The sequence below is a fragment of the Chlorella variabilis genome (assembly GCF_000147415.1).
Source record: "Chlorella variabilis unplaced genomic scaffold CHLNCscaffold_21, whole genome shotgun sequence".
Taxonomy (NCBI): Eukaryota; Viridiplantae; Chlorophyta; class Trebouxiophyceae; order Chlorellales; family Chlorellaceae; genus Chlorella; species Chlorella variabilis.
Window position 1 is genome coordinate 425,566 of NW_005435067.1, and position 14,682 is coordinate 440,247.

The 14,682-nt window shown below is 69.7% G+C and overlaps 5 protein-coding genes across 5 annotated transcripts in view; 3 read left to right on the forward strand and 2 right to left on the reverse strand.

Moving 5' to 3' along the window:
• The window catches only part of CHLNCDRAFT_58800 (hypothetical protein), a 5,093-nt gene extending 4,312 nt beyond the window's left edge, over window positions 1–781 (reverse strand). Inside the window, exons 1-3 of the mRNA XM_005844707.1 lie at window positions 708–781; window positions 351–569; window positions 51–119 (exon numbers count right to left, since the gene is read on the reverse strand). Of these exons, the coding sequence (XP_005844769.1) occupies window positions 51–119; window positions 351–551 (270 nt within the window). The 5' untranslated portion in view covers window positions 552–569; window positions 708–781. The remainder of the gene's footprint in view (window positions 1–50; window positions 120–350; window positions 570–707) is intronic.
• Window positions 782–1,567: 786 nt separating this feature from the next.
• Window positions 1,568–3,069, forward strand: CHLNCDRAFT_138616 (hypothetical protein; the record flags this gene model as incomplete). Its single annotated transcript, XM_005844631.1, has 4 exons — window positions 1,568–1,930; window positions 2,216–2,287; window positions 2,444–2,584; window positions 2,755–3,069. The coding sequence occupies 4 exons, from the start codon at window positions 1,568–1,570 to the stop codon at window positions 3,067–3,069; spliced, it is 891 nt and encodes a 296-aa protein (XP_005844693.1).
• Window positions 3,070–4,188: 1,119 nt separating this feature from the next.
• Window positions 4,189–6,493, forward strand: CHLNCDRAFT_138618 (hypothetical protein; the record flags this gene model as incomplete). The annotated part of the gene is made up of 9 exons (XM_005844632.1): window positions 4,189–4,202; window positions 4,363–4,514; window positions 4,758–4,870; window positions 5,048–5,221; window positions 5,356–5,484; window positions 5,692–5,780; window positions 5,922–5,992; window positions 6,150–6,247; window positions 6,407–6,493. 9 exons carry the CDS (start codon window positions 4,189–4,191, stop codon window positions 6,491–6,493), a joined length of 927 nt encoding a protein of 308 aa, XP_005844694.1.
• A 697-nt stretch (window positions 6,494–7,190) lies between these two features.
• CHLNCDRAFT_26558 (hypothetical protein) lies at window positions 7,191–8,940 on the reverse strand (the record flags this gene model as incomplete). The annotated part of the gene is made up of 5 exons (XM_005844708.1): window positions 7,191–7,331; window positions 7,562–7,713; window positions 8,000–8,195; window positions 8,403–8,487; window positions 8,759–8,940. Coding segments are annotated over 5 exons (756 nt in total), but the record flags the coding sequence as incomplete, so codon positions are not given.
• Window positions 8,941–11,917: 2,977 nt separating this feature from the next.
• Window positions 11,918–12,531, forward strand: CHLNCDRAFT_58801 (expressed protein; the record flags this gene model as incomplete). Its single annotated transcript, XM_005844633.1, has 2 exons — window positions 11,918–12,068; window positions 12,238–12,531. A coding segment is annotated over exon 2 (252 nt), but the record flags the coding sequence as incomplete, so codon positions are not given.
• Between the last annotated feature and the right edge of the window lie 2,151 nt (window positions 12,532–14,682).

Genomic DNA, 14,682 nt, shown 5'->3' on the forward strand with positions numbered 1-14,682 from the left:
CCCGTGCCGATGTAGGCGACGGAGCCGGGCTGGAGCGAGCCGGGGGCCACCCCCGCAAACGCCTCAAACGCCACCTCATACTCGCCAGGCCCATCCGACGATACCACGGCGTACCCGTCCTGCGCAGCAGCACGCAGCATCAGGGGCTTGAGCTGTAAGCCGCGGCCACGGCGGCGGGTGAGGCAACGCCTGGGGCGCGGCGAGGTGCCAGGCGTGCACAAGGTGGCGCCTGCGAGCGGTACTGGGCAAGGCGGGGCGCCCCACCTCCTTCCCAAGACGGCACAGGAGCCTGCCTGCCCTCAGCGGCCCCGGACACAACACCCGCCCTTCCCCAGCGGCTTGTGCCTCACCTTGATCGATGCGCGGAAGCCGGGCACCGCCTCGGCCGCCCGCACCTCGGCCGCCAGGGTGTGCTGGAGCGCTTGCTGGAAAGGCACCTCCACCGGCGGCAGAGCCTGGGTCTCGCTCAGGATGAGCTCCTGGGCGTCCGGCACGCTCAGCATCTTGTAGAAGGCCGAGGGGGTGGCGGGGGCGCCCTCTGGAGGCGCCATGGCTGCGGCGAGCGGAGGCTGCAAGGCGGCGAGCGGCGGTGGCGGCGACGGCGGTCAAGTGGGGGCCGCCTGGTGCTAGCCCATCGGGCATGCGGCACATGGCGGACGATCGGGTGAGCCCGGCATTCGTGAAGCAACGCTGTCGGGCACGCTTACCCTACAGCAAGCCTTTAGCAGTCAGACAGAGACCTGGTGTCGCTGTGTCGTGGCGCAGGGATCCTGCAGACTGCACAGCAAATTCCGCGCTGCGGCAAAAATGAACCCTTTTGCTCACGAAGGGGCCCAGCATGCACACCGCGCGCGCCACCGCCGCCACCGCCCGGCTGGGTCGCCACAGCGTTGCCTCTGCTCCTTCTTTCCCATTTCCGGCCGCATCAGAGATTCCAGCCATGGCAAGTCTAAGCAGCCGACGTGCGCACTGCCAGCCCGCCGTGCAAACTAATGAGATGAGCCAGGTGGAGCTCGACTTCCGCCCAAGCAGTAGTGGCCTGCAGGCAGACATCGCGCAGCTGACAGCCAGAACCTGTTTGACCTTTCCTGCAAAACTTATCTGCAGGCGCCTGAGGAAGCACGACGTGACCAGCATTTCGCCCGCCAGCGCCTCCATGAGCCTGTGCTGCTTCTGGGGAGCGGCAGGCGCCACCTCTGCAGGCGGCCCCCTACCCTGCAGAAACATGAGCAACTCTTTTCATGTGAGCATGCATTGCTGCGCCTCACCAATGTCTCTGCCGTCTCTGTAAAATGTGTTGAATGCGGCGAGCCGCGGCATGCTGGGCATGCCGCGCCGGCGGCAGCCTGGCTGGGATGCTTGTAGTGCAGACCTGGCTGCGCAATGAAGTGGAACCTTTAGCTCCTCGCGCTTTGGTTTCTGCTGGAATGGTTCTGCTCGGGTGACGACCGATAGAGCGCCAACATGAGCGCCTGGGCTTCGTTCAGGAGCCCAGGGACGGAGCGCGGTCACAGACATGATATGAGAGGAGCGGTTTGCAGCCTGCCGATCACACCTGCAAGGTGCGATGTCGGCACCGCGGCGGGTGGTGAGTGCGGCGGAGGTACACACCCCCGAGTTTGGCATTGGTTTGACCAGCTGGGCGCCTATCGTGCTCCACAGGACCTGCTCCGAGGCCGCCACCCAGGCCCGCTCCGCGCTGCGGCGGTTCCGGGAGGCCGCGGCGGGCGGCGAGGGCGGCGAGGCCGCCGTGCCGGCGGCGAGCCGGCGGCAGCGCCTCACCGTCAGGCTGCCGCTGCCGTCCCCGGAGCGCCAGGACGACGCGGTACGGGAGTACAGCCAGGCGGATTGGCCGGGCGGCATCCAGCAGCGCTTCCGCCGCCTGCGGCCGCTCGTCGAAGAGCAGTTCCTCAGCGGCTACGACCCGCAGGTGTGCCGCTCTGCTGGCCTCTGCCGCCGCCACCACTCCCACCGTTGCCCCCAGCGCCCCCGCCCCTGCTCCCGCCGCCGCCGCTGCCGCGGCCTGCTGAGCAGCAGCGGGCCGGCGCAGCAAGTTGCGCTAGCAGGATGTCAGCAGCAGCGGCGGTCCTGCTGCGGGGAGTGCTCCATGTAGCTTATGTGGCCCTGGTGCTGGCTGTGCCTCCTCACGAGCTGGTATCGCTCCTGAGCGGCATGCCCCCTCGCCTGCCTGCCTGGCCCGCCTGCCTGCCTGCAGTTTGTTGGCATGCTAGAGTCGCCGGCAGACGGCATCGGCGTGTGGCGCGCGGCAGGCGGCAGCATCACGGTTGTGTGCCAGGCGCGCGCGCGCTCGCTGCCCCAGCCGGGGCCTCCCTGCATCTCACCGCCTGCTGCCTGCGGGGCCTGGGGGCCTGCCTGGGCGCCTTGCAAACAGCCTTGAAGAAACGAAAATGAAGCCCTTGCGCGCCTCGCCGCTCGCCTGCAGGTCGGCAACCTCAACTTTGCGTCCTTTGCCAGGCTGTGTGCCGGGGAGTTTGGAGAGAGTGTGCTGGACCCGCAGCACACCCTGATTGCGGTCAACCACACGTGGACCTCGTCCCGAGACATCGGGCAGGCAGGTGGTGGGGTGGCGGGAGGGCTGCCATGCTGTGGGTGCTCTCCCCAGGGGCATGCTGCTGGGCAGCGCGCCGGCCAGTGATGGCTGTTAGTCGGGAGGCTATCGCCCGAGGTTGAGGGCAGCAGCGCTCGCTTGTCACTCCTTGCTGCTCTCGGCCCGCTGCCCCCGCCCTGCTGCAGCTGTGGGACAAGAAGCTCAAGGCGCAGGCGGCGGCGCTGATAGACGACCCGTGCGCCTGGCTGCCGCTGTACCATCTGTGGGACGTGCGTACTGCCAAGGGCGCCACCGGCCTGCTGTTCAGGTCGTGGCCCCACGACTGGCAGCTCCACTCCACCACCGGGCAGGACGAGGAGCGCGCGGCGGCGCTGGATGCGCCGCCACTGCTGGTGACGCCCGAGCGGCCCAGCCAGGAGCGGCAGATTGAGGCACTCAACGCCGCGCTGGAGGCGCAGCGCCGAGAGGAGAAGGAGTGGTGGCAGCAGCGGCGCAAGTAGGCTGTCGATGGGTTTTACCTCTCGAGGGATGGGCAGAGCGAGAGATGTATTGCAGTTTTCCCCTTGCATGTAATTCTATCTTGTAAATTGAGCGCGGCTGGCACGTTGCGGGCAGGATTGCAAGCCGGCGGGTGGCTGGCGGCCGGGAAGAAAGATTGCTGGTCAGATCAATGCCCTGCTCTGCCTCGGCTGCCTAATGTGTTGGGCGCACAGAACATGACCAAGGCCACGGTCAACGGGTGCGAAGCTCTGCTGTTTGGGAGCGGTCAACCCTGGGCACCCAGCCCCTTGCGTCCCCTCGGCTCGTGTAGATTCCAGGCTGGCTGCCTGAGTCATGCAGGGGACAGCAGACCAGCCCCAGTCGCCCACAGCACACACCCAGAACATGCCTGCTCCTAACCTGCGTGCAGGACCTCCCTGCTGCGCAAGGCCAAGGAGAGCGTGGAGCAGGAGGCGCAGGATGGGGGCATCTCGGCATGGAAGCCAGAGCCTGCGGCGCCGCCGGCGCGGGAGCAGCGGCAGGGCAGCTCCGCCACAGTCGCCTTCCTGGCGGCAGCTCTGGCGCTGACCGTGAGCGCGGGCCTGAAACCTGGCCCCTGCTGCATCCACCTGCTCATGAGCGAGTTCATTGCACTCGCTGTACATCTGCACTGGTCCCTGAGGCACCTCCGTAGCCGCCTCCCGCAGGTGGTGATGGCGGCGGGCCGCGGGCTGCAAGAGGCACAGAAGACGGCGGTGCTGGCTCAGCACCAGGCCTCTCTGGAGCCCGAGCCGGCGCCCTTGAGCGGGCCGGTGGGTGCTCACTACCGCGCCAGCATCCTGGGCGGCCCAGACCTGCACCACAGCGCGGTGTGGGACGCCGCCTGCAACGGCAGCGCCCGCGGCGCGCCGCCGCGGCGTGTGCAGCTGCACGCGGCGCAGACGCGGCGGCTGGTGGCGCGGGGCGTCTACCGCCGCCGCAAGGCGGGCGGGGCATTCTCCAGCTGCCGCTCCGACGCGCCGCCCGGCGCGCCGCTGCCGCAGCTGCGTGGTGTGGCCCTGCTGCGCAGCTCCAGGCCACGCCCCTAGGGTGGCGCAGGCGTGACGGTCGTGACGCAGCTGTCGCTCGAGCGCCTCGCCATGCTGGCGCGGCAGTGCAGGCGAGGGGCTGGCCTGCCGACGGTGTGCCAAGCACTGCGCAGCCTTTGGTGCTGCCACATCAGCCCGCTGCGGCAGCCACTGCGCCCAGCCAAGATGCAGGTGCTTTCGCCCCTCCCTCCCACATTCACCCCTCCTCCGCGGCCCGCCCTGCAGGGCCTGGCCCCAAGCCGTTGCCGCCGCGCTGTACATACCGCTGCTGGACGGCAGGGTGGCCTCTGCTGACGACCCGCACCTGAATGGGACCACCTTGGACGCGGCCTTGGCACCGGTGCTGCAGCTGCACGCCGCGGCAGAGGAGGGGGGCGGTGCGTCCTGGCGGCGTGCCTTTCTCAGCAGACCTGAAGGCCTCATGGCGGGCCAGCACCCGGCATGCACAGTCGCCTGCGCAGCCAGCTGCCAGCTGCTGGAATGGCTGCCCCCAGGCTGCCATTGATCCCTGGGATCCCGCTGCTGCAAAGGGCCTGAAATGGTGTCGACCTGGCGCCAGCCTCCATTCAACAGCACGTTGGGATGCCCGCTCACCTCCCTGCCGCCCCTGCCACCCGCAGGCTGCCTGCTGGACCTGGAGGTGGTGGTGGAGGTGCACTGCGACGCACACAGCGCCAGCCTGTACCCTGCCAACGCCGTCCGCAACCGAGCGCTGCGACTGGCGGAGACCGAGGTGCGGTGGCGCTGGTGTCGGGGCGGGTGGGCAGCTCGCTGAGAGCAGCTGATCGACCGCTGGCGTGCCCGGGAGGAGCCGTTGCTTGGTGGCTCCCGCTGCCAGCAGTGCTTCTGCCCCACAGGTGCGGTGTGCTAACACACACCCACGGGGGTCCCATTCCTGGCTGCTCCGCAGGCCGTCATACTGCTCGACGCCGACTTTGTGCCCTCTGCCTCCATGGCCGCCCGCATGAGCGACCAGGGGTACAGTGCCGCCACACTGGGCCTGCTGCAGCAGCGCCTGGCGCTCGTGCTGCCCGCCTTCCAGACCGTGGGCGGCGGCGAGGAGGATGCTGAGCTGGCGCTGCAGGTGGGCGCCCTGGGGCTTGGCCTTGGCACCTCATAACACAACTGGCTGGGTGTGCCTCCTCAGCTTCCATGCAACCACGTGAAGCACAGCCGCGGAAGGCTGTGCCTTGTGGCTTGGTGCTTGTGGCTGCGCAGGTGGCTCGCAGCGGCAAGGCTGCGCTGCTGGAGCAGTGTGAGGTTGGGGAGCTGGAGTCGTTCCACTCGGGCCACTTTAGCAAGGGCCATCGCGCCACCGACTTTGGGCGCTGGGCCACCGCCGCCAATGTGGGGCTGCGGCGCAACGGAGGGGGGGTGCTTGGTGGAAGCAGGGCTATGCTGCTCTAATTGAAGGCCAGCAGCCGGATGGCCAGCAGGCGTTGCATCCCACGGTCGGGACGTGCGGTGCTTTCATGAAGGCATGTCGGCACGGCGCTGATCCAGGCAAGGCTTGCCCTGCGTTGCCCTGCCGTCTGCCCCCCTCGGCATGTGCAGGTGTATGAGGTTGAGTTCCAGACGGGGTTTGAACCTTACATCCTGGTGCACCGCAAGCACGTGCCCTGGTATGACGAGCGGTGCCGCGGGTGAGCCTCGAGGGAGCGCCCATCACGAATTCGTCATTAGGAGGAGCCATCCCCCAGCATGTGTGCGTGACAGCTTGCTTGCGATTGATGAACTCAGCTGGCGGCTGATGCATGCGCTCGCCTGCCGCCCCGCCGCCGCAGCTACTTTGTCAACAAGCTGATGCATCGCGCCCACATGGCCAGCCTGGGCATCCGCTGGTTTGTGCACCCAGGTGCGGGCGGCCAGGGCTGCACTAGCGCTGTATGCGGGGGCGTCACGGTGCCTGGCTAGCGGTGAAAGCACAGCCTCCCAGCGGTGATGCGGTGCCCATCTGCCGCCCAGCTGGGCTGGCAGCAAGCACATGCGCACCGTTGCCCTGCCCTCTGCAGGCGGCTTTGTGCTGCACCTGCCGCACAAGCCGGCCGCCATGAAGGGCATCACTCGCGACAGCGGCCTCAAGGATTTCAACAACCGGCTGTTTGCCAGGGTGGGCAGCTGCTCCCTGCCTGGCTGCTCCCCTGCCTGTCAGCCGCTGGTTCCCAGCTGGGCTGCCAGCGGCTGGCATTGCTTGCCGCGGGCACAAGTGAAGCAGCCTGCCACCTGTCCCCTCACGGCATCAAACCATGTGGCGTCCAGCGTGCTGCAGGCCAATGCGCAGATGCGGGCTGGCACCTACCTGCCCTTTGTGGCAGACCCCCAGCTGTGCTATACCAGCAGCCTGTGGGACAGCTGAGAACCCTGCTGCTGCAGGCACCCGCCACTCAGCAGGTGGCAGTTGCTCGCACATGGGAGGCGGCCAGGCTGCAGGCACCCCTGCCTCAAGCCTCCAGCCTCGGAGTGAATAGAACAGGAGTACAATTTGAAATTCTTTGGTGAACTTTCTTAAACGCCTTGTCTTCGATGATTCTTTAAGAATTTTACAGCTGGGAGTTTCCGACAGGGCACAGCAGCAGTGAGGAGGTGTGGAGGGTGTCTCTGGGCAGCCGTGCCAATGCACCAGCGGGGCGCCGTCAGTGTGCGTTAGCGTCACGCAGCGCGCTGCGCGGCTTGCCCCCGCTCTGCGGCGTGCCCGCCAGCTTGCCGCGACCCGCCGCCGCAGCTGCCAGCGGCGACAGGCCGGGCCCTCCCGCCGGCCGCTTGGGCGTCGCCTCGTGTGCCTTGCGGATGGGGCCCAGCTCCACCTACAGCCGGGAGGAAAGCATCCAGGGTGGGCAGATGAGGTGGCAGTCGGCACGCAGCCGGCCGGCGTCGCCAGGGGTAGGGGAGCAGCAAGGCAGGGGGTGCCCAGGAAGGGCCACGCCGTGGCAGGGAATGGAGCTGTGCGGAGGGCTGCTGCGTGCTCGCCACCCCACACCACCACCACCACCTCCACCTCCACCCCCTCCACGCCCCACACACCCTCCCACCCACCACACCCGCACTCATGCCTACTAACACAGGCAGGGCCTCACCTGCGCGGCCCGTGAGGCGAAGTTGAGGGAGGAGATGGATTCCTGGGCGCTGTCCGCCTCTGGGCTCACGCAGCACACCAGCAGCACCTTGCTGGACCCGCACAGGCTGTCCTGCAGTACCTGCAGGACCACGGGAGGGGGCAGCCCGGGGGACACAGGCCAGCAGGTGCTTGCTCTGCTCTGCGGGTTGCGGCCGCACAGGAGGCCGCAACGGCGGGCTGGCTGCGCGAGGGCACCCGCAGGCGCGGTCGGCGGCGGGACCGTGGCAACCTGGCCGGCAGCGTGCGCCATCACCGCAGCCTTGTGATGCCCCACAGTACCGGATGGTACCAGTACGCTTCTCCCCGTACCTGCGTCAGCTTGCTGTTGCGGTACGGCACGTGCCCGCTCTTGGACTGCAGGCTCTGGATGACGTCACCCAGCGCCGACAGCGACTTGTTGATCGCCTGCGCCTCCTTGAGCTGCTGCCCAGCCACCTCGCTCTTGGAGATGCGCTCGGAGCCTGCCAGCAAGGGGCCAGGGGCACGCGAGCGGTATGCAGGTACGTGTGGGTGGGTGGGTGGGGATGGGCGGGGAGGGGTGGAGCAGGCAGGCACAGAGCGCAGGGACATGCAGCGCAGCCAACCGCACGGCTACCAGGAGCAGCGAGCGCGCTGCCGTGATGCATGCGCCTGCTTCCCCTTCACCAACTGCCGCCGCACCGCCCGCGAAGCGCAACCGCACACACGAACGCACGTGTGCGCACCACAGCGCACCACACGTGTGCTCCCGCACCCGCGCCTGCCCACCTGCCAGGTCGACGAGGTGGAGCACTGAGGAGCGGCCGTCGGCGCCCGTCAGCCGCACGGAGAGCAGGGCGTGGGAGCGGGAGGAGTGGGCGTTGAGGGAGGTGGCGGCGGTGGCGCGGTTCTTGCTGCCCTCTGCCAGCACGTGCAGCACGTGGTCCACGCTGCTGACGGGGCGCCACGTCAGCCCGGGCACCCGCTCCTGCCCCGCCGCCAGTTGGCCCGCGCCCATGGCCGACACCTGCCGCCGGGCGGGCAGGGACCAGTAGTTTCGTTTTTTGTTTGATTTTTGTGAGGCCTGCAGGTCGGCGCCGCCCACCAGCCTGCGCTCCCATCCACGCAGCCCACGCCCACCGCAGGCACCTTGGCATCTAGCAGCACACACCACACACACACACACACACACACACACACACACCTCCAGAGGCTTTGCGGCCTCCTGCCCCGTCGCCAGCAGGTCCCTCAGCGCCTCGTTGTACACCTCCAGCATGCTGCGGAGGGGCGTGCGGTGGTAGTGGCGGGAAAGGAAGCGCAAGAGAGTGGAGCAGAGGGAGGGGGGGGGGCGCGCGTGCATGTGTGTGTATGCGAGGTGGCGGCGGCGATGGTGGTGGTGTTTGTTAGAGGGAGGCGGTGGTCATCTGGGGCATGCATCAGTGCATGTGGGCATCCAACGCGCGGCGCATCAACACAGCAGGCCGGTAGCCGGCAGCAGCGCAGCGGTTGTCCGCAGCCGCCGCCCCCGGCCGCGCCCAGCGCCCCCACCTGACGCTGAGCGTGCGGTGCTGTCCATCGGCGGTGTCGGCGGCCGTGATCCAAAAAAGCGCCTGTACCGCCCGTACCGACAGCCCGGGCGCCTCTGCTGGCCCCATCATGCTGTGCGTCTTGCCGCTGCCGGTCTGGCCGTAGGCAAGCAGGCAGACGTTGAAGCCATCGGCGCACGACCTGGCCGCGGTGGCAGGGGGAGGTACAGGGGCGGTGGCAGCAAGGGCGAGGAGGAGGGCATTGGTTGGGGTGTGTTTTTCATTGCAGGCGCGCGGCTGGAGCGGAGCCGGAGCACTACAGGGCCCCTGGACCCATGGCAGCAGCAGCAGCAGCAGCGGCAGCCAGCGCCGACGGCAGCATGGGCAGCGGCAGCCTGGGCAGGAGCACAGCGGTGGCAGCAGAGGTGGTGGCAGCAGCTGCTGCAGGCAGCAGCGGCTGCTCACCGGATCATGGGCGCCACCTCATCAAATACCTCCTCCTGCTGGGGGTCATCAGAATTAGGCATTGATCCAAGCAAGGCATGTGAAGCACTGGAGGGGTGTCCGCGGCACCCCACGGCGAACGCCAAGCTCAGCTGTGCTGGCGGTGAGAGAGAGGCGCCACGGCCGCAGCCGGCGCAGCTGCAGCGGCCGCCGCGGCGGCAGGGAGCACCTGGGTCGCCTCCCCGCCGAACACAGCATCAAACTCAAACTCCTGGTGCCGCCGCTCGCTGGCGTGGACGCAGAGGGTGCCTGGGTAGGGGTAGCTCACGCCGCAGGCCGCCTCCTTGCCGGTGGGCCCGCCAGAGCCGGCGCTGCGCAGGGCGGCGGCGGCGGCAGGGCCCGAGGCGGGCTGTGGGCATCGCAGGCTGCGCGGATGCTGGGAAGGCCCGCGCTAGGCTGCGGTAGAAGGGCGGGGCGGGGCAAGCCCTACCTCCTGCCCAGCCCCTGCAGCATGCACCATGCCTGCAGCTTGCTGCAGCCCAGTAGTACCGCCCGGTACTGCCCAGAGACAGCCAATCCCGTCCCCACAACTTGCGTAGAGCCAGGCCCCGCGTTGTGTTGAAAGTGGGGCGAAGCGCACCTGAGGCAGGGGCGCACCCTGCAGCACACCCGGATGTTGCCGCGCAGCACCTGCAGCTGCTCGTGCAGGTTGCGCCGCTCCTGCCGCTCCTACCGCTCCCCCGGGGGGAAAAGCGGCCGGGAGGGAGAGGGCGGGGAGGAGCGGTCGGGGAGCTGGGCAGCACGCAGCGCGCCAAAACCTTGGCCCCAAACCTGGGCGCCAAACCTGTTCTGGCTGCTGCCACAGCCTGCCCCCTCCTGCTGCCGCCAGCCTGCCTGCACCCCTGCCCAGCGGCAATGCGCCCGCTCCGCGCCGCCCACCAACCTGCAGGAAGCGGCGCTGGAAGTCCTCTGCCGCCATCTGCGCCCGCTCCAGGCGGGACCGGGTCTCATTCAGTTCCTGTTGGCGGGGTTGGAGATGGGCCGGGGTGGGGTGAGGTGGGGTGAGGTGGGGTGAGGCAGGTGGGTAGGTGGGAGAGAGAGGCAGGCAGGCAGGCAGGCAGGCAGGTGGGAGAGAGCGGCGGTCAGGCAGGCAGGTGGGGAGAAAGGTGGGCAGGCACCCCACACCGACAAAACCCGGCACGCGCTGCTATTGCCAAACAGAGCACTCTGACAGGCATCTCCGCCATGGACGCCCGCATGGCACCAGCAAGCGACAGGCAAGGGGCAGGCGGGCGGGCCGCCGCACCTGGGCCAGCGCAGCCCGCGCCGCACGCAGCGCTTCCGCCTCGGTGCTGGCGCCCTGCGCCTCCTCCGCCGCCGCCGCCAGCCGCGCGCGCAGCACCTCGCCCTCCTGCCGGCTGCCCTCTAGCTGCCTGTGCAGCTCGACGGCCGCTGACTGGGCATCCGCCAGCTGGCGCTGCAACGCCGCCACCTGGCGCCCCGTCTCTGCCGCCTGCGCGTCTGCCGCGGCCCGCCCCACACCCGCCGCCGCCGCCTCCAGGCGCAGCGCCTCCAGCGCCTGTGAAGCCTGCGCCAGCGCGGCGCGGTCGGCGGCAGCCGCCTCGGCCGCCGCCGCAGCAACGTCCGCCGCGCTCCGCTGCCCGGCGGCCTCGGCGGCGCGCAGCGCGGCCTCGGCGGCGGCGGCGGCGGTGGCGGCGGCCTGCGCGGCGGCCAGCGCCTGGCGCGCGCTTTCCAGCTCCAGCTGCAGGCTGGCTTCCGACGCCTCCAGCCGCTGCCGCTCCGCCTTGAGCGTCTGCAGCTTGCGGATGGTGATGAGCAGCGCCTTGGCAGTCGCTTCTTTAGTCACCTGGCTCAGCTGCGCCTGCTGCGCCTCGCTGTCGCCCACCCTGCGGCACCGCAACCGCCGGCAGCGGGGAGGCGGGTGAGCGGCCTGAGCACGCTGTGCGCGTGGTGTGGGTGTAGGGCGTGCTGTGGGGACGAGCGGCGGGCGGCAGCAGGGCGCTGGTGCAGGCCCGAGAGTACGGTGGAAAGCGAGCGGCACTCTTTCAATTGCTGCGCCATCGCTGTCACGCTAATAAGCCAGCCTGGGCGCGCACGCGCTGCACTCACACGTAGGCGATGCCCGCGTCCAGCCCCTGCTGCGCCTTGCGCAGCAGCCCGCCAAAGCGGTCGAGCAGGCCGCCGTCCTCGGCGCCGTCGCCGCCGCTGCCGCCGTCCGCCGAATACAGCTTCTCCTCTAGCTCTGCGATGCGCGCCACGAGGCGTGGCACCTGCACAGGGGTGCCCGGAGTTGGTGCACGTGAGGGGCGGGCGTGGGGGCGATCGGCGGCGCGCCGTGGCGGCGCCAGGGTGACGCCAGGCCGGCGGCGGCGGGCGACAGCCGGCGGCAGCCTTACCAGCAGCTCCTCATCCGCCGCCAGGGTGGAGTCGGTGCTGCCGATCACCGATTTTCTGGGCACTGACGATAGCAGGCCTCCCAGGCCGAGCTGGGAGGAGGCCATTTTCAATGGGCGGGGAGCTGGGCGGGGGTTCCAGGCTGCATAGACAGTCGCAGCAGGGGCTGGTCTGCACGCCCTGCCACCTGCGCTGGACTGGGATTGGAGAGACGGCGAGAGAGCCGCAATTTCATCGAGGACCTGCTGAGTATGCGGTGCTACCTCAGCCTGCCGCCATGTTGCTCTCGAAGCCGCTTGCCCCAATCCCACATTGTTGTGGTGTGCTCTGGGGCGGAGCCAGGCTTCGCTGGGGTTGCAGCCGCGTCTGGGGGTTGCCTTGCAGTAGGTAGGCCTCATCTTTCAGGGCCAGAGGCATCGCATCGCACATCTGGGGCCGCGGAGACTCATTTCCAACAGTGGAGGAGGCGGCAGGTGGGTGTTGGCCTCGGGAGTCCTTCCCCTCCAACTGCGGTTGGCTCATCCTCGCAGCTGACCAGCCCGGGGGGGCCCGTGGCGCTCCCGCGAAATTTCACAAAGCTACTGGCGCCTTCACAGCCCCCCCGGCTGAGCAACGGTTCAAACCGCTCACATGACACTGCAGGCTGAGCACAGCTTCGGGAGTTGCCGGAGCAGGGACTCACCTATGGCGCAGCGCCTGCCGGTGAAGGATGCGGAGCCGACACTGCCAGTCAGCAGCGGCGCAGGCCCCGGCCTGCACCGCCGCAGCGACTTGCAGCGGAGCGGCGGCAGCGGCGGCGGCGAACCGCGCCGCCGCCGCCCCGGCTCCGCTCCCACCTCCCCCACCCTGCGCGCGGACAAGCCGGCGGGGAGCAGGGCTCGTGCATTGCTCACGTCACGCTGGCAGCTGCTGATGCTGGTGCTGGCTGGGCTGCTGGTGAGCGCGGCCGCCGCTGGGCGCCCGCAATCTTTACGCGCTGCTGGCACCAGCACGGCTTGCACTGCATGCAGCACGTGCATGTCTGTAGCATGCCTCGCCGCTCTGGCTCGCATGTGGTGCCTCCGACCTGCAGCAGCGCAGCCATGCTGGCTCTAGGGTGCCGCCCACTGACCACCCCTGCCCTCCCTTCGCCTCGCTCCTACCCACGCTGCGCCCGCCCTCGCCTGCCTGCCTCCCGTCCCGCAGCTCCACTCCATGGTGGCCAAGCGCACCCAGCCCTGGCTGGCAGCCTCCTCTGGCAGCCTGATAGGCGGGGTGGCCATCCGGCAGATAGAGCCGACGGGCGAGGGCGGCCCCGGGGGCGAGTCCTCCCGCTCCAGGGCACTGGTGGAGCAGCACGATGGCGCCGGCGGCGGCCAGTCGGCGCTGAGCAGCCTTGCGGCGCTGGTGCGGCGCGGCGCGGCCTCGCCGCCGCCCTCCCCGATCCCCTTGGCGTGGATAGAGGTGCGGCGCCGCCGCGCGTGCCGCCCCCGCCGTCCCTGCTGCAGCTCACCTCACCGGCGGGCGGCTGCTCGGCGGCGCTGCGCTGCCTGGCTGCAGCCCCGTGCCGCCTGCCTCCGCTCCCTGCCCCGGGCCCCAGGAACCGGAACCGAAGCGCCGTGCCTGAATGGCGTCGCTGCGCTGTGTCGACGCTGCGCTGACGCTGCGCTGCGCTGCGTGGCTGTCGCTGCAGGGCGGTACGCTGGGCCAGTGGCCCAAGCCGTACCGCAACAAGACCCGCCAGGTGGTCCCCAACTCCATCTCCACCTGGCGCTGCACCCCGGACGCAGCTAACTTCTCTCTGGCTGCCGCCACGCACAACCCGCTGCTGCAGTCAAGTGAGCGCGCACCGCCAGGGGGCACGGCGGCGCCGGGTGGAGGGCCGTGCTGGTGGAGGGCCGTGCTGGAGGAGGGCCGTGCCTGGCCCGTGCCTGGCCCTGCCTGCCGGCCGTGGCCGTGGCCATGGCACCCTCTCCCGCCCGCTCGCTCCCCGGGCACCCGCCCGGCGCGGGCAGACCTCTCCCCCTGCTGCTGCGCCTGCCTGGCGTCCGCCCAAAGCGGCCACCCCATGCCCCCGCCCACCAGCCAGCCACACACCACATGAACCCCGCCCCCTCGCCCCACCTGCTTTCTACCTGCAGCCGAGTGGCGTGAGAAGTACGGCGATGACGTGTCGATGTACAAGTGGTGCCGCGAGGGGCTGCCAGAGGAGGTGCCCCAGCTGCAGCAGGCGAGTGGCTGCCGCGGCGCCGGCGCCAGGAGGGCGGGGCGGGGCGCTGGTGGGGGCCGCTGCCGCCGCCGCCTGCCGCGCGTGGGCCAGCACCTGCTCTCGCCCCTTCACACGCATGGAGACGCACCACCGCAACAGACGCATCCATCCACCTTCCCTCCGCTGCTACTCTCCCCTGCTGTACTTTCCTCTACTTCACTCTCCGCCTGCTTCCCTCTCCCCTGCTTTGCTGTCTCCCACTTGCTCTTCTCTCCTCTTGCTTCCCTCTCCCCTGCTGTACTCTCCCCTGCTCTGCCCTCCCCTGCCTGCCTTCCCCCGCAGGTCCTCAAGCTGGAGAGCCGCAAGGCGCGGCCCGAGCGGGGGCTGACGGTTGTGACCCAGCTGTCCCTGGAGCGATTCCAGATGCTGGACAACCAGTGCAGCACGTGGCCGCTGCAGGTGTGTGGGGAAGGGGCGCTGCAGGGAAAGGGGCTGCAGGGAAAGGGGCTGCAGGGAGGGGAGGCTGGAGGGGTGCCCTCCCTGCTGCTGCTGCCGGCGGTGGTGTGTGCCGCAGGCCACAGGTGGCGAGGGCAGGCGGCGCGGTGCGCGCTGGAGGCGGCGCCTGGCTTCCGGAGGAGCCCTGCGTCACACACCCCACCACCCACCGCCCTCGCACCTCCTGGCCCACCCGCCGCCGCGTGACCTGCCCCTCCCGCCCCGCCCGCCTGCGCCACACCCTCAGATCTCCGCGGTGCTGTACATCCCGCTGCTCAAGGGCCGCATCTTCTCTGCGGAGGAGCCCAGCTGGAACAAGAAGAGCCTAGACGTGGGGCTGGCAGAGGTGGGCGTGCCCGCTGGCGCCGCCTGGTGGCTGGCTGGCTGCCCGATGCCGCCGCCTG